Source organism: Tenebrio molitor, chromosome 5, assembly GCF_963966145.1.
Source record: "Tenebrio molitor chromosome 5, icTenMoli1.1, whole genome shotgun sequence".
Taxonomy (NCBI): domain Eukaryota; kingdom Metazoa; phylum Arthropoda; class Insecta; order Coleoptera; family Tenebrionidae; genus Tenebrio; species Tenebrio molitor.
Genome location: NC_091050.1, coordinates 10653020 through 10678709, shown reverse-complemented (window position 1 = coordinate 10678709; position 25690 = coordinate 10653020). Strand labels below are relative to the sequence as shown.

General features: G+C 39.3%; 7 protein-coding genes across 9 annotated transcripts; 5 read left to right on the top strand and 2 right to left on the bottom strand.

Moving 5' to 3' along the window:
* Positions 1-4462: 4462 nt before the first annotated feature.
* Positions 4463-5857, top strand: LOC138130915 (transcription factor HES-2-like). The gene has a single exon (XM_069047628.1). The coding sequence runs from the start codon at positions 4838-4840 to the stop codon at positions 5582-5584; it is 747 nt and encodes a 248-aa protein (XP_068903729.1). The 5' UTR covers positions 4463-4837; the 3' UTR covers positions 5585-5857.
* Positions 5858-7844: 1987 nt separating this feature from the next.
* On the top strand, positions 7845-8573 carry LOC138130920 (10 kDa heat shock protein, mitochondrial). The gene is made up of 3 exons (XM_069047633.1): positions 7845-8006; positions 8066-8227; positions 8281-8573. The coding sequence occupies exons 1-3, from the start codon at positions 8004-8006 to the stop codon at positions 8422-8424; spliced, it is 309 nt and encodes a 102-aa protein (XP_068903734.1). The 5' UTR covers positions 7845-8003; the 3' UTR covers positions 8425-8573.
* Positions 8574-8744: 171 nt separating this feature from the next.
* mRpS22 (mitochondrial ribosomal protein S22) lies at positions 8745-14238 on the bottom strand. 2 transcript variants are annotated; one of them, XM_069047624.1, is made up of 3 exons: positions 14061-14238; positions 13085-14001; positions 8745-9590 (listed from the first exon to the last, which is right to left on the bottom strand). In XM_069047624.1, the coding sequence occupies exons 1-2, from the start codon at positions 14185-14187 to the stop codon at positions 13085-13087; spliced, it is 1044 nt and encodes a 347-aa protein (XP_068903725.1). In that variant the 5' UTR covers positions 14188-14238; the 3' UTR covers positions 8745-9590. The 2 variants fall into 2 exon arrangements, with proteins under 2 accessions (XP_068903725.1, XP_068903724.1); XM_069047623.1 differs by having other exon boundaries at positions 8745-9572.
* Positions 8806-9194, top strand: LOC138130919 (NADH dehydrogenase [ubiquinone] 1 alpha subcomplex subunit 7-like). Its single transcript, XM_069047632.1, has one exon. The coding sequence runs from the start codon at positions 8806-8808 to the stop codon at positions 9115-9117; it is 312 nt and encodes a 103-aa protein (XP_068903733.1). The 3' UTR covers positions 9118-9194.
* On the top strand, positions 10521-13039 carry LOC138130912 (D-3-phosphoglycerate dehydrogenase). The gene is made up of 6 exons (XM_069047625.1): positions 10521-10679; positions 10770-11024; positions 11908-12059; positions 12110-12329; positions 12474-12606; positions 12654-13039. The coding sequence occupies exons 2-6, from the start codon at positions 10896-10898 to the stop codon at positions 13007-13009; spliced, it is 990 nt and encodes a 329-aa protein (XP_068903726.1). The 5' UTR covers positions 10521-10679; positions 10770-10895; the 3' UTR covers positions 13010-13039.
* A 48-nt stretch (positions 14239-14286) lies between the features above and the next one.
* On the top strand, positions 14287-15790 carry Spf45 (splicing factor 45). The gene is made up of 2 exons (XM_069047622.1): positions 14287-15023; positions 15076-15790. The coding sequence occupies exons 1-2, from the start codon at positions 14534-14536 to the stop codon at positions 15747-15749; spliced, it is 1164 nt and encodes a 387-aa protein (XP_068903723.1). The 5' UTR covers positions 14287-14533; the 3' UTR covers positions 15750-15790.
* On the bottom strand, positions 15731-17542 carry LOC138130909 (zinc finger protein ZFP2-like). Of its 2 annotated transcripts, none has more exons than XM_069047620.1 (2): positions 17070-17542; positions 15731-17020 (listed from the first exon to the last, which is right to left on the bottom strand). In XM_069047620.1, the coding sequence occupies exons 1-2, from the start codon at positions 17193-17195 to the stop codon at positions 15788-15790; spliced, it is 1359 nt and encodes a 452-aa protein (XP_068903721.1). In that variant the 5' UTR covers positions 17196-17542; the 3' UTR covers positions 15731-15787. The 2 variants fall into 2 exon arrangements, with proteins under 2 accessions (XP_068903721.1, XP_068903722.1); XM_069047621.1 differs by lacking the exon at positions 17070-17542 and having other exon boundaries at positions 15731-16723; positions 16786-16952.
* Positions 17543-25690: the final 8148 nt, after the last annotated feature.

The window sequence follows — 25690 nt, the reverse complement described above, 5'->3', positions numbered from 1 at the left end:
TTATTCAAAAACTGGCTGGTGTAGGTTATCTGTTCTTTTGATTTTTTCCATCGCCGCCTGTTAATAAGGAGTGAACCCTTGACTCTTAGGCCATAGGGGTAATTAGCCGCCCCCTGCGAAAGCCCCGTCCCCCAGAGCAAACATTTAGTCACGCTCCCCGCCTTGGCGACCTCGTGCTTTTTGACTTTCTCGCCGGCAGCCGCGGTCGCCGTCCCCTCGCCGCCTCGAGCCCCCGTCGCGCTAAATCATGGCCTGATCCGGGCCTGACCGCTCCTGAAATATTGAATATCGACATGATGGAGTATTTATAGTTGGCGAAAACGCGCAAACCGGGCGACCCACGGCCCCCGGAGCCGCACGGGGGCACGTCGCCCATGGCGGCGGCATCCGCAGCCCGACGAACCCAAAATGCTAGGCCGAGGCATATTTAGCGTCGACGGCGTCGGCTCGGCACGGCAGCACAGGGAACAGGTTGGCCGGTAAATGAGCAATAATAAAGCTGGGTAGCGTCGCGACGCTGCGGTGTGGACGAGGCGGCGCGTGTCTGACGCGTCTCGTGTCTAACAAGCGACCCACCCGGCGCCCCGCGTCAACCGCAGCACGGGGCCTCTCAAAATGTGGCGGCGGGGTCGATTTTTCACGCCTCTCGCACGCCGCCCCATCCGCCAGGACAATGGGTCGACGCCGCGCGGCGAGGCCCACCTGGGCAATTAGCGGAACCGGCTTTTCCGGCCTGGGGACGGCGTGATGCGATCAAAATCCGAAGGGAATTCGCCGGAACCGGCGGATTAATTGGTTTCTTTAAATTCCGCACGATTGGGACGGCGAGGGGCTTTGTTTCGATTTTGTTGGGTCGATGCGAACCCACCGACGAAGATTCACCACCCATCTGTCAAAAAATCAATACCGACGCAAAGAGCGGACTTGCTGATTACTGCTGATATCAATTCGTTAATTAAATTTCGAATTGTTATTACTTTTATCATTTATAGACCAACCGTGAACCGTAATCCTCTTGAACCCAAATCAAACTCGCCGAAAAATAAATTTATCCACGCCAAAATATATTACATTACATTTCAAAATGGTGGCCGACGCAGTTGTCCCTGAAAATTCCAATTTAAGTTGGCAGTAAGTTAGGTACGGCCATTTATAGTGATTTTAGAGTTTTTTGGTTTATATTTCAATTGTCAAAAAAACGTCAAGGTCAAGAATATTTTAAAGAACACGTATTATTCCCGGACACGGAATCTTGGCCATCATTTTTTAGACATTTCTATAAAAAATGATGTAAACCAATCATTAGTGTCATTAATTAATGACAATTATTAAAAACCACTTTGAAGTTTTTCTTGTGACATCAAAAAAGCAGGTAAATCGAATCAAAAGTTGGGTTATATTCAATAAAGGCCAGTTCACACATATTTGTCACTTAAATGTCAGTTGTGGCCAAGATTCCGTGTCCGGAATAGTACGATTTCCCTTCTTAGACATAGAATAACGCTTCTAACCAAAAAACATCTGGCAAAATCAGAAAATTTGGTGATTATTAATAAACAATTGTTATTTCTCTCCACGTCACTTATTAGATTTTTATTGATATGTTCAGGTTGTTCTCTGTGAATGAACTGACAGTTCTCCATCACCCCAACTAAAATGTATTCACTTTTATACTTTGCTTGTCATTTCTTTTAGATCATAACCTCAAACTGTCAAAATTGATATTTAGTTACTTTTTTGTGGAACTAACGGCTGCTTTCATAATGTATTTTAAAAGCGGTTTTAAATTTAAAACCACCTTTAACTAAAAATTGTGTTTCATATTCATTAAAGGCGTCTTGAAATCCTTAAAACCCCTTTTAACTTTAAAAGCTCGTTGTCGGCCTTTTATCTCGTTAAAGGTGGATTTAAATGGGGAACATAACCTCAATTACATGACAAGTCACATTTCGCTAGGCTAGTGCATTGCCACAAATTGCTGCTTTTTTTTGTGAATTAGTAGGTACTTACCGAATAATTAAATCAACATTTCGGAAACTTATAGGTATTCAGAAAATAAAGATATTCCATGAATTCATTAGTTTTTATTGCTCAATTGTTTTCTTGCTAATTCAATCTAAGTCTAATAGGTAACAGTTTTTTCCTTTCCTCTCTTCTCTTTAAGTGTAGGATCTTATTTTATACAAGTTTTGTTTTAGATTTATAAAATTCCTCCTTCACTTGAAAGGTTGGATTTGGCATTTTTGGTCGCAATCTTTTATTAATCGGATGTTTTAATTTGGTGCTGCTCCACTAGCAAAATGTAAAATGCAGAATGTAAACAAAAATTAAAATACCTACTCGAAATACAATTCAAAGTCCGAGGGAAACAGTTGCGAGTTACCAAAACTTTCAAACGTTTACTGTAAAATTCCCTAGAATTCCCTAGGAAAATGACTACGTACACACGGTGAATGATTCGTTTTCGAACTAATGCAAATTTTAACTAATGTTTCGATAGTCCGTGTTTATGAAATGCAGTCTCCTTTATTTTAGATTTAAAGTCGCATTTACCTTAAAGGCGCATTTTATTAAAGGAGACTTTAGGGTCGGATTATGAAACCGGCCTTAAATCTAAAGAAGTAAAGGCACGTGTGCATGCTCATGGCCAACTGCGTCGACAACCATTTTGAAATCAATTTTTTTCTAATATTTTTCGTCTTTTTAGATTTAGATTTAGATCGCCACTAAAGTGGAATGTAAGCATTTGACAACGAATATTCACATACGTAATACTAATAACTGCGATACAAAAATAGTCAAAGGAGGGTGTAAACAAAATAATGTTTTGACTTATTTTTTTATTTGCCCACTGATCTAAGCACTAAGCCTTTTCATTATTTACTACCTCAGCTGTTCTTCTGTTTAGTCTCTTTCTTTATCGGTATTTGTAAATAATTGGATAGTTTTGCTTATAACGTGGTGCACCTGATGAACGTCGTCATAAAAATGGTCGGCTACTTCGCCGGCAAAATGTTCCTGAAATCCTTCATAACCTGCAACAAAATTAAATTTAAGTAAAGACATGCCAACTTTGGTATGTGGTCCACTTTTTTTTTGACCTCATTGTAGATATAATATTGTAGTCTTGTCAAGGTAAAACTTTGACAAGACTTCAAATCATTTGAGAATTTAGTTCGAAGCAAAAATTTGAAGACAATAAACTTAATTGCTTAAAAATTAAAACGCTATAATTTTAACTCATAACTCTGATAACCTTTTAGGTTAACAATAAAATCTTCATAATTTCAAGTAAAATGTTGTTTCCTGATACTGTCTTCACAGACAGACCAGGCAAGATTAATTTAGAAAATATTTCACGGTGAATGCAACAAGCGCACTTCCGATATTCCCAGAAAGTGAATGCATGTGTGGGTAGAATTTATCACCCAACACTTCAATGGACTCTTCTTCACAAACGATAATTTAAATTCTGCGGAATGCTTCAGTCTCTTGAGAAATCAACAGATTACTTGGTACTTTCCTGCAGATAAATAACCAAAAAAAAAAAGGTAGTTGCAACAATACGATGCATAATCTTGCTACGCATCAAATATATCTTGGTGCTTGTTAAAATTAGGATTAAATTAAATTAAACCGGAATTTCGTGAGGCAGTTTCATTTGGAGTTCGCACAATGCTGCAATAATTCTGAATTTTAAAATATTTTATTTTTCACTTTAGTATAATTGCATGATAACTCCTAGGATACGAAATACGTAAACATGTCCATAACAACCGGGGAATAAAACAGGGCGTAATAAGAATAAGCGGGCGTAATAAGAATAAACGGGCGTAATGAATTCATAACGCCCTCATCAATTCATAATTGCAAAGATGCCAATTTTTTTTTTTAAAGAACACGTATAGTGAAAAATAAAATCTTGTATGCACCACGGCGTCACCGAATGATTACGCCCATCGAACGATATCCATCTCTCGGGCTAAAGCCCTCGAGCTGGATTCATCGTTCTCCGGGCGTAATCATCGTTGTAACGCCCTTGGTGCATAAATAGCTATTATAACATACTGTTAAAACTATCTTATAACGGGTGTTCATTTAAATGTATCCTCAAAGTTGGCGTTGAAGAGTCGATTGTGAACGCACCACTCGTCAGTCTGCAGAATAAAAGCAGAAAAAAGTTAGAAACAGCGGATGCTTGATGCTTGTTCGTTTCATGGTGCGTTCACAATCGACTCTTTAACGCCTACTTTGAGGATAAATTTAAATGAACACCCGATACTATCTTGCGACATAAGATGACATGACAAGGAATGATGAAAAAATGACTGCATTTGGATTCTTTTTTCTTCCTGTCTTTATTAAGAAATCGATTCTGTTGAAACACGTGCCAATAAAACTGCATTTCCCCGTTTTAAGTTACTTTTTCGTGATCCATTCGCGAATTTTTTTCCGAGTTGTTAATCGTCGGAGGGCGGCGGGAGTCGAAAGTAGCGGCTCCTCGTCCTTGGCTCTGTCATTTCACGGCGGCGGTACTAATTTTTGCGGTGACGAAAGTGCGGTCCCTCGGCAAACATTTTGACGTTCACCGATCGGATCCGTTGGTGTGATGTGGCGGTGTCGGCACGCGACTAAAGCAGCGCCCGTCCCCCGCACTCGATCCTCGCTACCGCACGCGCCACCACCCCCCGTTACTGCCACCGCCGCCTGCCTTGCCGCTCACAGCTCACACAACTCGCCCACTCCGCCTCATTGCACGGCTCGTGCTGCACCAGTACGGTCTATCCTCTCCGACGCCGCACACATCACGTCGCGACCCATGATCCACTGAGTAGTTATGACCGCGAAGAACAAGAGGGCCTCCGAACCGAGAAGAGCCAACAAACCCCTGATGGAGAAGCGCCGCAGGGCGAGAATCAACCAGAGCCTCGCCGCCCTCAAGACCCTCATCCTCGACTCGGCCAAGGCGGACAACACCAAGCACTCCAAGCTGGAGAAGGCCGACATCCTGGAGCTCACCGTGCGCCACTTCCAGCGGCACCGCAGCCTCGACGTCAAGGGGGTCAACCAGTACAAGGCCGGCTACTCGGACTGCGTCCGCGAGGTGCAGAGGTACTTGGACACGCCGGACGCGCAGACCATGACCATCGTCGACGCCGGCGTCCGCCAGCGGCTGCTCCGACACCTGGACAACTGCGTCGCCGAGGTCGACATGGACATCAGGAACGCCGCGCTGCCGCCGCCGCCCCCCGAGGAGCGCCTCCAACCCCCCGATTCGAGCACCCTCGAGGAGGTCAACAACAACCAGAACAGGCTGGACGAGCCCAAGGAGGCGGACCCCCTCGCCCCACCCAACAAGCTCGCCAAGAACTACGACGGCAACTTCGTCCTGCTCCTGCCCGAGCACTACCTCCAGCTCGCCAACGCCCTGGGGGTCAACCTGAGACCCCCGACCGAGCCGGGGCCCGACCCCGGAGCGGCCTCGCCGGAGGGCTCCCCCGAGGCCGCCCAACGCCCCGCCGGCGAGAGGCCCCTCGACTTCAGCAAGAACAACGACAACTGTGATATGTGGAGACCGTGGTGATCCCCCAGACCCCTCGCTGTCTAAACGTACAAAGTGTCATGTTACCACTAGGTTTTCCTTTACAGATGTTAAACTAGGATTTTTTATAATTGTTGCGGACCGAGTCGACCACGACGACTCCCCGGACTAGTCACTCCAAGACTTGCTTGCTTCTATTTCGCTTCATGTTGTGTAAATAACTTGTAAAAACCGTACTGACTGCTTCACTTTTGAAATTGTAAATTTGTAAATGGACTTATTGTAGATATTTATTAAATAAAGAACTTGGAAGTAGTTCGTGTTGGTGGATTAAAAACAACTCGGTATTGGGGTGGTTGCGCGCCGGGGATGATTCAATTACAAATTTGTCGAATCCTCGGCCGGAGAGCCCTTGCGACTTAATCAACCCCGAGGACGTTCCCCGGGTCGGCAGCGTGCCAGATCAAGCAAAATCTCTCAGGGGCGCTCCAGATATTCCGAGATTATTTTTACATTTTTAAAAACGGCGCCTCGTTAGGATATGCGTTTGTTATTTTGTTTTATTGGCGGCGGCCTAAATCTGACGCGGTTTAATTAAAATCGACCTAAGAGATTCGGAGATTTGGAGCGGTATCGCCGGTCGCGTGCAATTAAAATAAATAATGGAGCGTCATCTTCTGTAATAATTTAAAATTATAAATCGCGCCTGAAAAAGTGAATACGCGCTTCGCCCGGGGCCGTTTTATTAAAACGGTCGAGATTAAAACGTGGGGCTAAATTAGAGAATGGTGAAATAGTGTGGTTATTGACGCGGCGTTTAATGGCTGATTTTGAATTATTAAGTGGGTGCATATCGGATATTATCAGCGTGAGTGTTACCCATTTATATTTTAGATATGTTTTATTGATGGATAAAAGCAAGAGCAAATAAAAGGACACGGAACTTACATAAGCTTGGCCCGAAAGCTCGTCGCAGAACGCGGACCGGCCCATCGACACCTAAAACCAGACCCTCATTTACAAATTATTCCAATACGAGATTTGTCTCTCGATAATGGGAACAATATCAATAACGTTTGATGGTTATGCGAAATGGATCATGCACACGATTCGCCGAACCACCCTGGCCGACAAAATATGTTCATTTAATGAGTCAAAAAATTAAAACGCACCATAAAAGCGGTCCGCGGGAGCGGCGGAGCACCTGAGGGCACATCAGCCGGACCCACGAATATGTCAAAATATCGATTCTCGTCGTTAGTTCTGTTCAGAAGCGGTGGGGCTTATTTGAGGTCTTCCGGAGTCAGGGGCAAATAAATGTTGTGCTTTTTGTGCACGTTATAAATATTTTCATATCGATTGCTGCCAACATTAAATATTTATCTGGGTACCAAAAACAGATAATTTGACCAATTTTGACTTCACACAGTTATTAACCGTCTCGTTAGAGGTTTTCAAAAATTCATGAAACACCAAAAACATTGTGTTAACTCGACGTCCTGGTATCAATTAATCAATAGCAAGGATAATAATTTTATTTCATGAGCGAATTAAAAAACAAAGTTTTTGACGTATAAAGCGTACACATTTCTGGTTTAAATGAATTACAATTTTCAAAATTGGTAAGGTTAATTACCTAATCATAAAAAATTCATGGGTTTTCGAACAAAAGTACAACCCTCTTGTTAACACAACTATTTTTGTTGCTATTTCTCAAAGATTATACACATATCTGTAGCAACTACACTTATAATAAATTACTGACACTCTGTATATTATACAGATTAAATTTCATTTACAGCCAGTTTGATAATAAACTTAAAGTCGACTTTATATTAACGTCACTTTAATGGATTGTTGCATATGTTTCTATGGTAAATGGAAAACTTTAATGTTTCTCTGGTTAAAGTAACTTTAGGCTGATTATGAAATTGGGGGTTATACATTTCAATTTAGACTTAATTGGGTGCATTTTACTAACAAAAACCAAAATATGTTTCATGGATGAATAAATTGCATACCTAGATAAATTGTAACAATGTACGAGAATTATACAAAAAAATTTGAATGTGGCTGCAAAGAGTAAAAACCGAAAGAAGATAATTAGTTGTAGGATTATTTATTAGTCCTATTCCTGAACAAATAAAAAAATTATAATATTGACGGTTGCTGTACCCTCTTTCGCACAGTTGCCAAAATACAAATGTTACCCAGCGAACGCTACATTACCGACAATTATTCTAGAACATGAGATGGACGTTCTTCCGACAATAAAAAGAGATGGTGTTATACAACTTGCGTGTGTTAGATAAGGACGCAGTCTTATGTCATATGGAATTAAAGACCTCGTGTGATAACCTGAACGTTGAACGGAATCGTGCTCTTGCCGGCATTTTCTCGAAAGTTCTACGATTGAATCGCATTCTCCTCGTCCGCATTAATTACCTCCGAAAACACAAACATGGTAAGCTTGTTTTGCGTAGTGAAACGATAGTTTTACTTGCATTGTGTTAAAATTTGTAGTCGGGTGCTGCCAAACGTTTGATCCCGCTTTTTGACCGCGTCCTCATTAAAAAAGCTGAGATCGTTACTAAGACGAAAGGTGGGATCGTAATTCCGGAAAAGGCGCAAGCCAAGGTCCTGAAAGGTACTGTGGTAGCTGTGGGGCCAGGATCTAGGAACAATGTAAGATATCTTGTCGTGACTTGAAGCAGAGAGTATTAATAGTTGTTTAACAGAACGGCGATCATGTTCCCTTGACGGTAAAAGTTGGGGACAACGTGCTTCTTCCTGAGTATGGCGGCACTAAAGTAGAGCTTGAAGAAAATCAAGAATACCACCTCTTCCGTGAATCAGACATCTTGGCCAAGGTGGCCCAGTAATCGACTTGTTTTCTATTTTTTATAATTTCGTTACATTCTCCGTGAGAAGTCTGGACCGTAATTCCTAAGTTATCAGTAATCGTGGTTTCACTATATGATCTGTGATGACTTACAAATTACGGCGCATTATTTTCAACAGCGTTGACTATGTTACTGTTGAAAAAGTGTTGTTTTGTAGTCTTTTAGCTTAGGTAATTTTGTGTATATTTCCGAATATATTTGTATTAAAAAACTGCATTTTTATTAAAATTGAACGTGGGAGTTGATGCGCATGCGCGCAGTTATGCAACAAATGTCAAATTTTCCAACCTAACCTACAATTTTCGCAAAAATTTCACCAAATCTGTTACTTAGTGCTGTTATTCTCATTTTCAAGCGAAGATGAGTAAGAATATTCGTGATGTATCTCCGTTTTTGAAAACATGTCGTGACTTTCTGTTGGGGCGAAGCCACACTTTGGCAGTGAGGTTTCAAGATGATCTTGCTACGAGATCTCCACCGTTGCCCGACCTCCCAGACGGGCCTTCGCACTGTCTTAGCGAGAATTATTACTGTGGTAGAGATGCACGACGTGAGGTAGCCCCACCTGAAGTTATAATGCCTGAACAGAAATTAATTGATGCTGGTGAGAGCAGTCAAGGTGCTCAACGACCCCAAAGACGTACTCCCGGACAGGTGTATCACTGGGATTAAACACATGTGGGGTGGCGGTAGAAGTGTTGTGTAAATTATTTAGTTTGTTAATTTAAAATAAAAATTTCATTAAGTAATTGGAGTTATTTTTTATTTTTATTTTTTTGAAAACTGTCAATGAACAAATGAACCAGTTTTAAAGTTACGCTTTGTGCAGGCAATGTTATGTCCAATAAACTAAAAAAATAAAAAAACAGCAATATCTTTCATAAAACCATTTTATTATTTAACAGGCTGGATCGAACTTGGTTTTTCGATTTGCACGTTTTAGGTATCTGATTTTTTATAAACTCAACTGGACAGATGTCTGGTGGATAAGATGGTCTTTTAATGACATGTAATAATTATAACAGTAGGTTATGCTTATGCAATTATGCATTATTCTACAGAATCTGGGCTCTTGCGACCTCGACGAAGAAGCTTCTTATTGAAAACAATCATCTTGAAGGGACACGCTGGATTAAAAGTGAAAGCTATTAAAAAAAAATATTTATATTTATACATATTAAATTAAGAAGCTTGATTTTACGAAATAAAAGATTGTGACAACACTTCTGAAAGGGATGTTATAAAAGGTTTTTTGTTCGACACTGTCAGAATTTGAGAATTTTCTCCTGTGTGAACGAATTTTGATAAATGTCACAACTTGTCAAAACGAAACGTCAAGCGATTTGGAACAAAAAAACGTTGTATTCAGCTCGTGGGCCTTTAAAACGCTCGCTTCACTCGCGTTTTAAATTGGCCCACTCATGCCAAAAAAGCCCAATTTACACACGAACTCGTTAAATAGACTACTAATGGATAAAGGTTAATGTTTAAAATTTTTGTGACGTGATAACTTTGGTGGAGTGAATTTTTTAAGTATTGTTGAAGTGTTTTCCCTAAAGCAAGATCAAAAAGATCAATTTGATCTATATCTGGAGAAAAACTACTATCTGGATGGTATAGATATGCAGTAGAGTACAAAATCATGCTTAGCACTGTGTATTCCGTTAAGTGGACACGTTTCGTTATGTAGAAGTTTTTTGATAATTTTAAGGAAACGTCATTGGAGTCTTTCGTTGGGGACGATTCTTAAAATATTTTGTTAAATTTCCGGAGCATTTTATAAGTTAATCTGAACCTTACTGACGTTCCTGCAAATTGCAAATAATAATCAAAACTCGTGGGATCAATCACCAAAATATTACGATACGAATTCGCAGTGAATGTGTCAAAAACCGAAAAGAAGTAAAATATGTGAGAAGTTTTCCACAAATCAAATTATTTACTATTCCCTCTGATTAGTAGAATTGCCTAATCGCACAATCCGAACGTAAGGAAGATAAAATTTGCGAAACGATCACAAGACGTTGAGGCAACAACAGATAATATGCAATGTGATTAAAGTTAGTTCACGTTCCTGCACTTAATCATGAGTAATAGCAATTACATCAAATCGAAACCGTCACTGTATCGATAAAAAAACTAAATTGATAATCATTTCCAATTTTTGCATTTCTTCTTTGTGCGACTGACCAATTTACCACAAACTCCTGTGCACTGTGATGAGTAGTTGGGAGGTATGTATTCCTCCCAGCAAACCTTTATCTTTCGAATTTTGTAGCGATAAACTGGTTATTGTCTTACATCCACATTCAATATGCTTGCAGTAAACAAGAGTGGGGACACCGAAGGTTGTCCATATATCCATGGCAATCATCGCCGGACTCCAGTTCGCCGTTCGAAACTCGTCGAACAACCCTCGCTAAGTAGACTAATTTTTGTCAGTATTTGCGATGGACATCAAGAAAGTTTTGGTAGCAGATGCCGTCGACGCGGCTTGCGTTAAACTCCTAGAGAAACATTCCATTCAAGTTGACTGCAAATACAAGCTGCCAGTCGAACAACTCATTGCAGAAATTAAGGTGAGGGTGGATTTCTAATAACTCTACTCTAATAGCTGTTGACGCTCGCTATCGGCACGAATGCACAAAAACTTGCCCACTCAAGTTATCAGCGTTTGTTTCTTTTGCATTCCGCAAGACCTGATTCGTTTCCGGGATTTCTTTTTCATTACACTGAAAACGGCTCCTAAATAGACGTAATACCGATCGTTCAAAAGTACATCTTATCGAAGATCTACCTGATTTTTCGGTTCTGATTTATACAACTTTTGATAAAAATTGTGTCATTCATAGATCGTAATCGCCTCAAATGTGCTTAAAATGTGGCAAAACACTTAAATGACATAACAAGTAGAAAAACATATTTTTCTGTGAAATTGCCAAGTGTTTGCGGATCAAAATACTTGAAAGATGGACATTTATTGTATTTTCTTATCTTTATAAGATGTTTAATTCCCAATTGATAATCACCTGTCTAAAGGGTTCAATTAAATGAGTTCTTTAAGAAACAATGATTGAGTGAAATAAAATTTTTTGACTACAATTGGAAAGAAAAAACAAAATGTTAATGTGAAAAAAATAATTTAAACATCTTGCAACAACTTGCCGACGCCAAATCAATGAAAACTATTGCTTAAAATAGTTTTAAACAAACTGTTTACTTTCAGCGAATAAATTATACGAGCTGTTAATTAAAATCGGTAAAATGTTTCCACTGGGTACAAAGTTCAGTAATACTATTGATAATTCTTCACAATGCTCTACATTCCGAAATGTTTGTACCATTTGTATGTATTATTCCTGTTCTAAACTAGCGTACAATGTGGAACACAAGAAGTCGGCGATGATTTTCGACCAATTATCTTTATGGCTGCACCAGATACATTTTCAATTCTAATTTTAGAATTACGACGGCCTTATCGTAAGGTCAGACACCAAAGTGACAGCTGATGTAATAGCCGCCGGCAAAAACCTCAAAGTTATAGGAAGAGCCGGTGCCGGCGTGGACAACATCGACATCAACGCCGCCACCTCCAAGAACGTCGTGGTCCTCAAGTAAGTTTGGAAGAAACTTTGTGCGTCGGTGTTGACGAGAAAAATTCTAGCACTCCTGGGGGTAACGCGATCAGCGCTTGTGAACTGACGTGCTCGTTAATTACGAACCTCGCCCGGAACGTCACGCCCGCCGCCGCCTCCCTCAAAGCGGGACGCTGGGACAGAAAATTGTACACCGGTCACGAACTCAGCGGCAAAGTTTTGGCCATACTCGGTTTGGGAAGGATCGGACGCGAAGTCGCCCTCAGAATGCAGGCCTGGGGCATGAAGGTTCTTAAGACGTGACACTAAAAAGTTCGGGATCAAAGCGTGCCGCGTTTGTCACTCTTGACTCGTCCGAATCAAGCTCAGACGTCACGCTTCCCGAATTTTTTAAACATTCCTAAACAGTTTCGTTTAACAACGTTGTTGTAGACAATCGGGTACGATCCGATCGTGTCTGCCGAAGACTCTAAAAAATTCAACGTGGAGTCTTTGAGCCTGGAGGAAATATGGCCGCTGGCCGACTACATCACGGTCCACACGCCCCTCATTCCGGAGACGAGAAGTGCGTCGAGAAACATTTAAAACACGATTGAGACCGTGATTTTTCAGATTTAATTTGCGACAAAGTGTTCAACTCTTGCAAGAAGGGCGTCCGTATCGTCAACGTTGCCAGAGGGGGAATCATCAACGAGGCGGACTTGTTGCAAGCTTTGAAAGACGGACGGTGCGGTGGCGCTGCTTTGGATGTTTTCGAGAAGGAACCTCCAACCGACCCCGTCACTTTGGAACTGATCCAACACCCGAAAGTCGTGGCAACGCCGCATCTAGGGGCTAGCACTAGTGAGGCGCAAGTACGAGTAGCTGTGGAAGTCTCTGAACAATTCATCGCCCTCACTGGCAAAAGCAAACAATTTACAACAACACCGGGCGTTGTGAATCCGAGCGTGTTGAAAAATCTTAAGTAGTTAGGACAAATAAACGCAATTTGTTATAAATCATGACTCTTATTTTACAAATGGTTCTTAACTAGCGTGAGTTACCTAATTGAGACCGTGAGCTCTCTTGATTCCTGCCTCCAACTCCGCCCGCTCCTTTGTGGCGTTTCTGTACGCTTGAAGCGCCAACTCCAGCGCCCCCTTCTTGGTTGAAATTTTCTTGATGTACTCTTCAACAGCCTGGAAACTGTCGTCACTTTCAAATTTGACTTGATGGATCTGACTATGTAGCTTGACCAAAGCGTGAGCTTCGTCAATGTGCTCACTTTCAATAACGTCCAACAGTAAATTATCAATCATTTTGTGCCATGCTAAGAAAAATGCTAAAGTGCCAAAATGTCTTGTAGATCTTAAGTCATCAAATTTATTATTGTCACTGACGTGTTGGTAAGTTACTGAGACAACTTTCTGGTAAACTGGATCGTTTGGTTCAAACTGGAGACACGCCCGGTCTAGAATGAAGTTATATTCTTGTCTCTTTAGCAGGTCCTCTAGAAAGTGATCCTGGAACATTCTTGGCATTTTAACTGAGCGTCCAGGCATAGGAAAATAGATTTGATTCATTCTGTTTCTTAAGTCCCAATCAGCTTCCTTCAAATTACCGTCAGTATCTCTAACAAGTATGATCCGCTCAGAATCGCGAATTCCATAAGTTATATCAGTAAAGACAAAAGGTGAAGTGTCAAAACCTTGCAAACCTGGATCCCTTGACAAGACTCTATCAATGGGTTTTCGCACGGGAACTACCGGAGGCATTTGTATAATTTCATCAACTTTCTTCTTTACTTCATCGAAAGCCTGTTGCAATTCCTCATCTGTCATGAACTTGTAAACTGGTTGTTCCAGTTTTTCTCCCAATTTTCGTTTTGCGTACACTTTTGCGAGGTCAACTCTTGTCAAAGTCTTGAGAAGAGATTGTACTTCTTTCTTTATGAAAACGGGGCGCGGATCTGGGTTTCCGTCTATAATGTACAGGTTAATCTAACCTCAAATTGTAACAAAAATCTTTTGAGGCACTTACCGTACGGTATCGCCGAGTAACTTAACATCCGCAAGCATGTCCAGATGTTGTTGTTAATTTGTGCTCCTACGTCTAGTTTAACATTATTTAATAACAATTTTTTCGAAAAATGTCTCAAAACAGCCATGGCACTCTACTTACATTCACGCCACCCGTCGTGATTCGAGCTGCTTTACTGGTTGCCTAACTCGTTGATATTTTCAAATAATGATTTTTACTTTCAGAGATTTGCTTGCTTTTATCCTACAAAAATTAACTGTAACTGCTTCTTCTTTTACTTTTTTTTGCATCTTATGTGAATATTGATTCTGTAATTGACAATTTCATTGTTTTGACCTAGACCTAGGCCCCCTCGACAGTCGCGTAATGTTTGACACCAAATAAACTCTAACCTCACTTTATAAAAGATTTCTTGTAAATAGAAATGTGATATTTGTTAATTACTTGTGACAAGTGTTTAGAAGAAATTGAAAATGTCGTTATATGACGATCTCGACGTGAAAGCTAGAACGACAGAAAATGTGTCGGGTTGGTCGTCTGGTATAAAACTTTTGCAGTCGCAGCTCCAGTTGAAGAAAGCCACAGTAACGCAACCCAAGCGTGAACAGCAACGTAAAGTCAGTTTAGCGCCAGTTATCGACTTGAAAAGCAAACGTGACGATGACGATATCTATCCGACTAGTTTTACAAAAGTTAAAAACGAACCAAGCCTACCGACTCTTAGCTCGTCCGTTACTTACGGCGTAGAATACGACTGGAACGTGGACGACGAGTATGATCCTCTGTGGCCCAACGAATTCGACAAGGTCGTGAAAGAATTACGTGAAAATCGCGAGAGGGAGAACGATAAAGAAGAAAAGCGTCGCGAGAGGAAGAGAAAGTCGCGTTTCAGCGACCCCGAAGAACCACTCGTGATGCCGACGCCGCAAATAACTCAGCCCCCACTGGCGAGCGGCTTTGCTGGTAAGTAGCGCATTCCTGAAAGCTGCCCCAGTTGTAATTTCACTCGATTTAGGGCGCTGGGCCGACGAGGACGAAGAAATGGAACCGGCACCGGTCAAGCCGAGAGCGTCCGTTGGTGTAGCGATCGCGCCGCCTCCAAGCCTGCAAGAACCAGTCGAAGTTGCGCCTCTTTTCCCCGCCAAGCCTCCAGCAGCTCCAAGCAATTTTGGGTCGTCCGTCGCGGCGAAAATCATGGCTCGGTACGGCTTCAAAGAGGGGCAGGGCTTGGGCAAGCAGGAGCAAGGAATGGCGAGCGCGTTGCAAGTGGAGAAGACGTCGAAAAGGGGCGGCAGGATCATCCACGAGAAAGAGATTTTGGCGTCGGCGACCTCTCCGGTCGTGGAAAACCCGGCAAACAGCCAGCAGAGTATCACTGAGATCATCAAGAATCCTAGCAAAGTGGTGCTGCTTAAGAACATGGTGGGGCCCGGAGAAGTGGACGACGACTTGGAACCCGAGGTGAAGGACGAGTGCAACCAAAAGTATGGAGAAGTGACGAGCGTCATCATCCACGAGACCCAAGCGGAGAATCACGAAGAGGCGGTTCGCATTTTCGTGGAGTTCAGGAGAATCGAGAGTGCGATTAAAGCCGTGGTTGATCTGAACGGGAGGTTTTTCGGGGGCAGACAAGTCAAAGCGAATTTTTACGACACAGAGAAGTTTGACAATTTGCAGTTGATGGATTAAGATTTATTGTGCCCTAGTTGAAATTAAATTTTAAAAAATCATCCGTTGGTATTTGCCCCGTGAACCTTCATGTGCGTGTTGAGAGTATTGCTTTGGGTAAACCTCATTCCACAAATTTTACAGGTGTACGGTCTTTCTCCTGTATGAATCCTTATGTGAATCTTCAAAGTGGAAGACTCCCTGAATGCCTTGCCACAGTACATACAACAATGATTCTTCTCCCCTGTGTGAATCCTCCTGTGCGACGTCATGTGTGACGACGCTCTGAATTTTTTCCCGCACAAGTCGCACTGGTACGGCCTTTCATCCGTGTGGGTCCTCATGTGAATCTTTAGCTCGGCCGGCGTGCCGAAACACTTTTTACAAACACTGCAGGTGTGCTTCAAGGGTCTTTTTTCCCCTGTGTGGTGCCTCAGATGATTCTTCAACTGGTCTTTCGTGGGGTACGCTTTCCCGCAGTCGTTACACATGTAAGGACACTCGTGAGTGTGCTTGGTCCTTACGTGACTTTCCAGATTCACCTTTTGCGAGAACGATCTGCCGCAATCGCGACAAATAAAAGCGCGCTCGCCTCTGTGTATTTTTTTGTGAGTTTCGAGGGAGCCGCTATACGGGAACGACTTTTGACAGATGTCGCACGTGTAGGGCTTGTCTCCAGTGTGCGTTTTCATGTGGATCTGTACTTGAGCTGGGGTGGCAAAAGCTCGGGAGCAAACTTCGCACGAGAAAGGTTTTTCTCCAGTGTGGGTGCGGATATGTATCGTCAGCTTGTTGCGCTCGTAAAATCGCAAGCCACACTCGTTACATTGATGCTTTTTGTCTTTGGTGTGTCTGCGTACGTGTTTGGTGAGGTTTCCGGGTTCGATAAATCTTTTACCGCAAATATTACAAACGTGAGGCCTAACACCGGTGTGGATTTTCATGTGGCGGCGCAGGGAGTGAATCGTTTTCACTTGCTTCTGGCAGGTAGTGCACTGGAATATTTCATCTGTCAGGGATTGCTTCGAATCTGATTTGTAAAGCGAATCTTCCTCACTCTTAGAGTCACAATCTGAAGCTTCATTCTTATGGTCTAGATCCTCAAACTGAGTGTCCATCTGAAGCGAAGAATCAATTTTACTGTTTTGAAAATGACACTTTTGGCGCTCTTGCAGAATGCTGCGTAATGTACCGTCGCTTTTTATTGCTTGCAGCTTGAAAGAGTACCAACGGTTCACTTCTTGAACGCACAAATTACAGAGTAAGTTGGAAAGACCGTCGTTTTCCTGAATCTGGAAAACCGAATTTGTTGGGAAAGTAAAATCGCAGCTCGTCGCTCACCTGAAGGGTTGTGAGCTCCTTTAATCTTTCGGCGAGACATTCTTCAAATAATTGTGTCATTTCGTTATTTTCATTTAAACACACTCGGCAGATTCTGTCGATTTGCAGATTTGTCCACACGTTCATTTTCAATATAGACGAAAAACTCGTAGAAAGAGTTGTTTATAAACAAACTACCGTTGACATTACGAAAATGAGGTTAGGAGTGCTGTCAGCTGGGGATTATTTCTTTTTTGTAAAATACCGGGTGATCAAGAAGGACTGTTTAAGTTGGCAGTACAATTAAGAAAAATTTTTAATTCGTTTATTTATAACACTGCAACTGGATATGTTTTGTTGGTTTATTTGACAAATATCTGATATAGGTATAGCATTAACAACGACAAGCCACCAACAACCGGAAGTTACTCCTGTTATACGATTTAAAATACGATCCAGTGTTACCAACTTAAACAGTCCTTCTTGATCACCCCGTAGAATTACTTTAATAAATTAGTAGGTAGAAAATCACAAAGCGAAAGCACCGAGTGTAACAATCATGCACTCCCGAGGTGCATATACTTTTTTTGCACGACCCAACGATTTTAATTGAAAATTGAATTCAATAAAATTGTCAGGTGACCCTTCATCGATCAATTGCTTTCTTTTCATTATTGCTGAAATGAATGTTCAGATTATTAATTTATTGCAGTTGTAAGTTATTGCGAATCTGTAAATTATCAAACTTTAATCCTTTAAAATTCGTTTTATAGAGGTTGTAGGTTGTAATAATGGATCAACGTGTTGTGTTTGTCAGTCCTTTCCTTAGCTTAGCGGTCCTTAGTGAAAGGACCCTGAAAGTTTTTCGGTCTTATCTTATAAGTTTTCAATGCCGTTCATCTTTAACTTCACCTTTATATACTTTCTGGGATTTGTTCCATTAGGTACCTAACTATTGTATTCTTGTTATTTCCAATATAATAATCTCATTTTGTTTTTATGATGTTGAATCAAATTATAACTCAATTTCGCTACTGAATGAAACATTTGTTTCCAAATAAACCGTTGTTAGATTATAATTGACTTACAAGTATAATTGACTGACAAGTTTCGTGCGTTTCCTTTATATTCTGCTAAATTTTATGTAGTGCGTTATTTTATTACTAAATATTAAGTGTTTTTTATGTGAAAATTATTGACATACCTAAGTATTTCTAAATTAAATAATAATAATAATAATAGTTCTTACTGCAAATACAGCAGTTTTATTTTTTCCCTCAACGCAAACCGGAAAGTTTCTTCATTTTATACAATGTTCTTTAGAGGTTATTTTGGATGGGCAGTATCAAATTGCGGTGGCGGTCGAGTCTTAATCTTTTAGGGGAAGCAGGTAGGTACTGATTTCCAAATAAGTAAATAGCAGCGCTTGTCATTTTACCCCCCAGAGAGTGGGCAGGTAGACGATTGTAAATAATAACTATCCCTTACCTCCGGCTTTTGAAAAATTTGAAATACAGAAAACAGAAATATTCTTGGTGGACAAGTCTCATTTTTCAGGAGAACGATTTTAAAATATTGTTGTCCATTTTGATGATATAAGAATGTTACAATTCTTCTCGATCAAATCAGTCAAGAAATTCTAGAAAATGTACGTTTTATAAGCATGTATTTTTACAGTTTTCAAATTTGAATTCTCTAGTTGTGTTGTCTTTTCCATCACAAACTTCAACTTCAAACCTCCCGTTTTTTTGTATGGGGCTACACTAACTTGCTTATTCAAGTTCTGTAAAAAGCATGACGAAGTTCACGAACGTGTGAAAAATGCCTCAAGAATAATTCATTATGTAAATGCTTAATTGTAGTCTTGGAGATTTTACGAGTAACAGAATGCGTGATTTCCTAATGCTTGTATCGATAACCGAGAGGGCTTGTAATGTGGTTATGTTTTTTCGAAGACTTTCGCTTTTTACAACAGGTTTACATTGCGAATTTAAAAATTCAAAATTCACCTCATTCCGGCCTGTGGTCGACGCTAATGAAGAGCAAATGAAAGTAAAATGGTAAAAAAGCCACAATGAAAACGATTACCACGCAAGAAATTTGACACTGACACTGAATTGTGTCGAAAAAACGTACTATTGCGGCCAAAAAATTTCGTCCGTCACTTTCAAGGCCCTGACATGAAGTGTAAACTACCCTTAAACACCAATAACCTCGCTTTGTTATCGTTATTGTCATTTTGACAATCTGTCATTCAGTCCATCAGTTCAAATTTTGTGAATACAAAGGACAAGTTCCACTCTTACACAATTACCACACGACCGCTAGTCGCTAGTGGCACTAGAGACTAGAGGCAGACTTGCGGCTATTTTTGGATTAAAGTACCAAACAGAGAACCGTGGAAATTACACGAGTATGCCGTAGTTTTTAAAAAATCAAACGAAAAACATTAAGGCAAAGACAAGGAAATGAAACATTTATTTTTGTTTAAGTACTTAGCTAAATCAAAAGATAAAATGAATGAAGTTTAAAATCAATACTTGGTCATTGCTCCATTGGCGTCAATAACTCGTCTTACACGACGCGAGATGGAGAGGCATAAATCTCTGTGATAATTCCTATGTAATGATTGCCATGCATTAGTAATCGCAGTTAAAAGTTCTGCCCTATTCCGAATTACTTGTCGTTGTTGCAAATTACGAACCAAAAATCTGGACTGCGACTTGGCCAATCAAGAACGTTTATGCTACCATTCTGCTACCCTATGTGCTGAATGCATTGAACAATTGTCTTGTTGAAATATGAAGTTAAAATTCGGAAAAATTCTTGAAACTAAAGGCATCATCACGTCTTCAAGAATCCTAACATAAACATCACTGTTGAGCCGATCTTCTAGAGACAACATTAGCCCAGGTCTATCTACTAAAATCCATGCCCATATGTTTGCCGAAAATCGACCGCTCCTTTCCGTTGTATTTGCTTGTATTTACCTCTTCAACAGCCGTCATAAAAGGGCTATTGCGTAATCTATTGAGAAGCATATTATCTTCTTGTGCAGTAAATGTGCTAGGCCTCCCTGAGCCTTGGCGTCTTTCAATAGTTCCATTCCATTTTGTCTCCATTTCTGAAGAATGGACGAAATTGTACTTTTAGGTATACGAAGGTCCATCGAAATCTGAGCTTGGGACATTCCTCTTTGTGCAAGAGTTACTATTTTGATTTTATTAAAATTTGATACCGATGGCATTTTGCTTGACTTTCAAAAGTGACAAGTAAAAACATCAATCATAATGACAATAAGGAATGGACTACACCGATTTTTTTGAAATGACGGAAAAATGACGGCCGAAATTTTTTGGCCGCCATAGTACGAAGACAAAGCACGTTTACTTTTAGCGTACTTACTCTCTTTTCGTACTTAATAAATTTGTAACAAAGAAATTTTACTTTTAATTTTTCTGCATTATTCTTTATTTCAGCATTATAATCTTCTTTTGTTTTGATGATGTACAATAGAATTACCAACTGGTATCAATTTCACTACCGAAATTTAGCGGATTTTACTTGTATCGTGGGTTTGCTTTATCTTCTGTGTGATAATTGATAAAATTTTCTCTCAGTATAAATTAATACACAGATCAATGATTCACAACTTTTATGTTGTATACATAAGTATGTACTATGTATTTATTATGTATTGTCGGGTCCTGGGGGCCCCCGTGGGATCTTGGGACCTGAAACAAGGAGACAAAACAGAATTACGAAAAAAATGGCGGGAGATACCTGGTCGGGAATCGATGTGCTGGGCAAGTCCTGGTGTCACATGGCCAAGAGTTTTGAATCCACTATCTAACTCCTGGAGGTTCTCGGATAGCTCCATGTAGAAGAGAATGGCAGTTGGGGGAGGGTGCTTGAGTTTGAGTTTGGGAAAGGTTAATGTTGCAAAAGTCCGAAGAGTTTCGTTAAATTAAGCATTTTTCGTTTCTCCATAATTTCAACAAAATATACAATATTCTTAAGATCAATTTATTAGAGGTGAAATATTTGTCAGTTGTAAGTTTTAATGTTTCTTAAAATTTTTGTCCGCACAATAATCCTTAATTTGCCGTGGGTCCGTGAAAAGATAATAAACGTCCAACTGGGGAAAATCGCCCTAGTCAAACACGTGTTGGGGAATTTTAGTTGATTATTTCCTTCATGTGTCTAGCAACCAATTGCGTGACAAATATTGACCAATCAAAACGAGAAAACAAAAAATAACGATAAAATTTCTCTAAAATGCACACTGTGCAATAATCGGATAAAAAATGTCTGTACCTGATTTTTTTTTAATCAATTATTTTGAATAAAAAGGATTGGAAATGATGCGTTTGTTTTCATTCTATTCAGAAAATAATCAGCTGTATACCCCTCGTGCAAAATTTTAATATCGGCAAATTTTTTGCTAATGAACTCAAACATCCATAAATTATTTAGTCAGAAGACCAATTATTATCAAATAAGAGCACGAGACGAAGTCGACCTCATTTATGGATGTTTTCGTTCATTAGCAAAACATTTTCCGATAAAAAATTTTGCACTTGGGATATAATATGTGACTATTTCCTTCGAAAAATTTAAGCCAATCTAAAAGCTCGAATATTTGAATTTTAGCCAATAGCGATCGAATTACAGCGGAAATACTGCACTAGTGCAATTATTGATAATTTGCACTAGTGCAAATGTGATAAGCGTCAACGACAACATAAAAATTTAATGAACAACCAATTTTTAAACACAGAATTACGTTTATTTGTACTTACTTATTATGTAAATTTTTCTCACGAAATAGTCTGCAAAATATCCTCTCGTGCATGTCAAATTGTCGATAATTTGATGTTGGTAAATTTCCGATCGAGAGAAACACCAAATTAACATTCACTAGACCAAGTTATTTTATGTAAAGCTCACATTTTTGTCAAATGTAAAATAGAATGGCGAGAACTGTACATTATCAACAAAAGACTTCATCGTCGAAAATAACCAAAATCGTTTGAATTTGCATTTAGAAAAGTAATAGAATCAAACAGAAAATGAGTTGGTAGAAAACACAGAAAGGTAACATAATTTAGTTCAAAATTATGGTGGAAAACAAAAACGGTTCCATAAAATTTTCAAAAATATGGAAGAACCATCGCGATTGGCTGAAGTAATCCATTTTGAATATAAGCAAATGGATTGGTCATTTTGGTCGAGTAGGGGTGAGAAAGTGGGGTGTTTGAGAAAAAGGAAGCGGAACCGTGACAGAGGGTCTCTCGGGGTTTGATTTCCAAAGTTGTAGCTGGAGGTACGATCAGTACCTCCAGCAGTCACGTCCGTGACCACGTGTTTTATAATTACAAGGTAAGTTATTTCTTTATTAGCATTGAAGAGTTAATTTCTTGCACTAAATTAAAAGCAAATCAGAAGAAAAATTTTTCATTTAATTTGTTTTAAATTCACCACACGCCAAAGTAATTATAATTGTAATAACCAATATATGTCATTAGTTTGTGGGTTTGATCTCCAAAGTAGCTAGAGGTACATTCAGGTTTAGTACTATTACGATCATAAAATTTTGGACATCAAACTTCTGTCACATTAAAAAAATTGTCACATGAAAGATGAAATTGTTGTCAATTTGATACCGGTTTAAAATATATTTTTTGTAATATGCGAGTACATTTGGGTATTTGTTTTATATTTTTTATTAATTAACCTCGTTCTATTCCATTTGTTTAATTTTTACAACTTTTTGAATATTTTCTCGGTAAATCTGACATTCACATTTTCAAAATTGACACAATCAAAATTGAGGTTATTAATACATAAGGGTCGTTTTAGAATGTCTGACAGCACGATGACATTAGTGTCCAAAATTTTTTGATCGCAATAGTACCACGTGTTTTACTACTACAAGGTAAATTATTTCTCTAATTCTTCTAGTTTTCTACTTCATTTGCATTGAAGATTTCATTTCTTGGACTAAAGTAAATTAGTTTCTTCGAGAATTCAGAAGAAAACGTTCATTTTGTTCTAAATTCATTTCTCGCTAAGGTGATATAATAATTGTAAATAATTTTTTGTACTCACTGAGCCGTATGATTTCTCTTTCATTAAAGTTAAAGAACGTCGTAAGTTGTTTTGTCTCTGTCTATACAGGGTGTCCCAAAAATGGCGTACAAACTACTTAGAGGTTGTTTTTGTAAGAGGTACACACCATATAGTTGCGCAGTAAACCAATGTTGGTTTGCTCGTGCCCCACTCTGCTAAATCAATCAGCTGTTCGTACATTCAGTGGCGTCCTGTTTTTCAGCTGTGGCAGCCAAGTTTAATTTGTGTTGTAACAAATGATAAAAACTGTATTTCTTAATAGAAACCTGTACCCTAGAACATTGTTCTCTGTAAGACAAATGGAATAGAACGAGGTTTTAAATAATAAAAAATATAAAATAAATTGAAATAACTTGGTTACGCCACTGCTCATAACTATGACGTCAACTTCGCGCAGGTTGTTGGCTCCGCCTATGTACCTCTTACAAAAACAACCTCTACTACCTTATCGAGGATGCTTAAATGTACATGAAAAAAATATGGAAAAAATGTTTCCGACAAAAAAATCAATTATTTTTATTATTATTATTAACGATAATACAATGTAAACAATGATATATTCATACATCATTACCTTGCAATGTTACCGTAGAGGATTTAAAATAATTTTTTCGATTTCCAAAACTTCAAAAATCTCTATGATCTTGTACTTTGTGATAATATGTACGATGAGACGTATATAGCTGTCATGACAATTTCATACATATACCGGGTATCAACCACCAAACCTGGCCATAGGCACATTACACATATTAAAATAATATATGAGTTGCTACGAAATATATTATTGTGTAATGTCATATTGACAGCTATAATTATCATCCGTACAAACAATGCCATCAGGAAACTTTTGATGTAGGTAACGTAGAAAGTAGAAATACTTTTGAAATTTGAAAAAGGGAAGAACGATCAGAACAGTATTATGCTCAATTATTACTGGGCAAATTTGACGAAACAATAATATGTTTCATAGCAACTCATATATTATTTTAATATGTGCAATGTGCCTATGGCCAGGTTTGGTGGTTGATACCCGGTATGTATTTCAAAATAATTGACCTGTTAAGTGCCACATTCAAAGACCGCCAAATCAGAAAATAAGTCCAATAGAATTTTTTCAACATTTTTCTGGCGTTTATGGTAATCTCTTCTACACCGTAGTGCACCGTCAGTACGCCATTTTTGGGACACCTGTATATGCCTGGCATATACTCTCACTTTGTCTAATCAATTATTTAGCTAATCAAAGGCTTAACGTATGGGAAATCATACGGCCCATTAAGGGTCCTCATCTCAAAATAAAAATTCCAGTTTCGAGGAATTTGGGTTGCATACTCTGTAAATGTTGACAGCTGAACCTTCTCAGCGGGAGTTACTTACGGTCACAAAAAGCTAAGAGCGGTCTTCCAGGTAAATTGATTGTAAAATGCAAATTTTCTTGGCGAGAAATATTGTTTCTTTAGTTTTGGAGATATCTCATAGTTTCTAAATACTAGGTAGCGGTCTAGTGGTAGAGGTACAGGTAAAATTTGTGGGACAATGATTATTTTCGGATCACAGGCTATGAATTTAAATAATAATAGATTTCAAAAATTTGAAGCAGATTATACATATGAGAATCGCCCTCAAATGTCACATGATTTACATTGACAAATCACAACTCCGAATTGTTTGAATAGCAACCAATCACAATTTAATTAAGCGGAAATTTTCCCTAGGGAAAATTTCCGATATAATTGCCCTAGGGAAAAATTTTTTCGGGCGATTCTCTTCCGAATATACCTCGGGACAGATATATATCGCCAGAAATTTTTTCTTGCAGTCCAACACTCGTGTTTGTCGCTCAAAATTACCCTCGGGCTGAAGCCCTCGTGTAATTTTCTTGCGGCAAACACTCGTCTGTCAGGACTGCTCGAAAAAATTTCCGGCAATATATCTGTCCCTTGGTATATTATATATGAAAATGAATAGATTAGAAATCGATCCTTTGATAACGAGGTTTTTATCACTGAATGAGAAGCTGGGGAAGTAGTTACTCGTATACTTAGTCCAATTTTTACCCTTTTGAGGTGACGTCACGATTTCCTTCCTCGCTTTATGAAACGACAGAAATAGAAAAAAACAAAAAAGCGGTAGGTCCAATTTTTTACCCATTTGCGATGACGTCAATATTTAGTAAATTCACGTATAGTTCAATTTTTACCCTTTTGCGATGACGTCATTATCTAGTAACTTTACGTATGTTTGAGCTACTCGTTTATTTTAAATATTAAAAAAGATTTTGACTACTTGTTTTTGACTAGCCAATGTTAAAATAATTCTGAATGATTGTGATCAGGTTTGCTTTACTTTATTATTTACAGCATTTCCAAGAAGTGACTTTTGTCGGTTTTACCTCAAATAACTTATGGCAACGTGGCTTTGATTTTTCTTTCTTATTTCCATGGATACAACAAAATTGAAATATTTATAGCGTAACAAATATGTAGGTTATTTATTAAAATTTAACA

Bases quoted from the DNA above. Each gene is read 5' to 3' on its own strand.
- LOC138130915 (XM_069047628.1), top strand. From the start codon at position 4,838: ATGACCGCGAAGAACAAGAGGGCCTCCGAACCGAGAAGAGCCAACAAA.
- LOC138130920 (XM_069047633.1), top strand. The intron at 8,228-8,280 runs GTAAGATATCTT...GTTGTTTAACAG, and splicing joins GGCCAGGATCTAGGAACAAT to AACGGCGATCATGTTCCCTT.
- LOC138130919 (XM_069047632.1), top strand. From the start codon at position 8,806: ATGAGTAAGAATATTCGTGATGTATCTCCGTTTTTGAAAACATGTCGT.
- LOC138130912 (XM_069047625.1), top strand. From the start codon at position 10,896: ATGGACATCAAGAAAGTTTTGGTAGCAGATGCCGTCGACGCGGCTTGC. The intron at 11,025-11,907 runs GTGAGGGTGGAT...TTCTAATTTTAG, and splicing joins AACTCATTGCAGAAATTAAG to AATTACGACGGCCTTATCGT. The intron at 12,330-12,473 runs GTTCTTAAGACG...ACGTTGTTGTAG, and splicing joins TGCAGGCCTGGGGCATGAAG to ACAATCGGGTACGATCCGAT.
- mRpS22 (XM_069047624.1), bottom strand. From the start codon at position 14,187: ATGGCTGTTTTGAGACATTTTTCGAAAAAATTGTTATTAAATAATGTT. The intron at 14,002-14,060 runs GTAAGTGCCTCA...TGTACATTATAG, and splicing joins TTACTCGGCGATACCGTACG to ACGGAAACCCAGATCCGCGC.
- Spf45 (XM_069047622.1), top strand. From the start codon at position 14,534: ATGTCGTTATATGACGATCTCGACGTGAAAGCTAGAACGACAGAAAAT. The intron at 15,024-15,075 runs GTAAGTAGCGCA...CACTCGATTTAG, and splicing joins ACTGGCGAGCGGCTTTGCTG to GGCGCTGGGCCGACGAGGAC.
- LOC138130909 (XM_069047620.1), bottom strand. From the start codon at position 17,195: ATGAACGTGTGGACAAATCTGCAAATCGACAGAATCTGCCGAGTGTGT. The intron at 17,021-17,069 runs GTGAGCGACGAG...TCGGTTTTCCAG, and splicing joins AGGAGCTCACAACCCTTCAG to ATTCAGGAAAACGACGGTCT.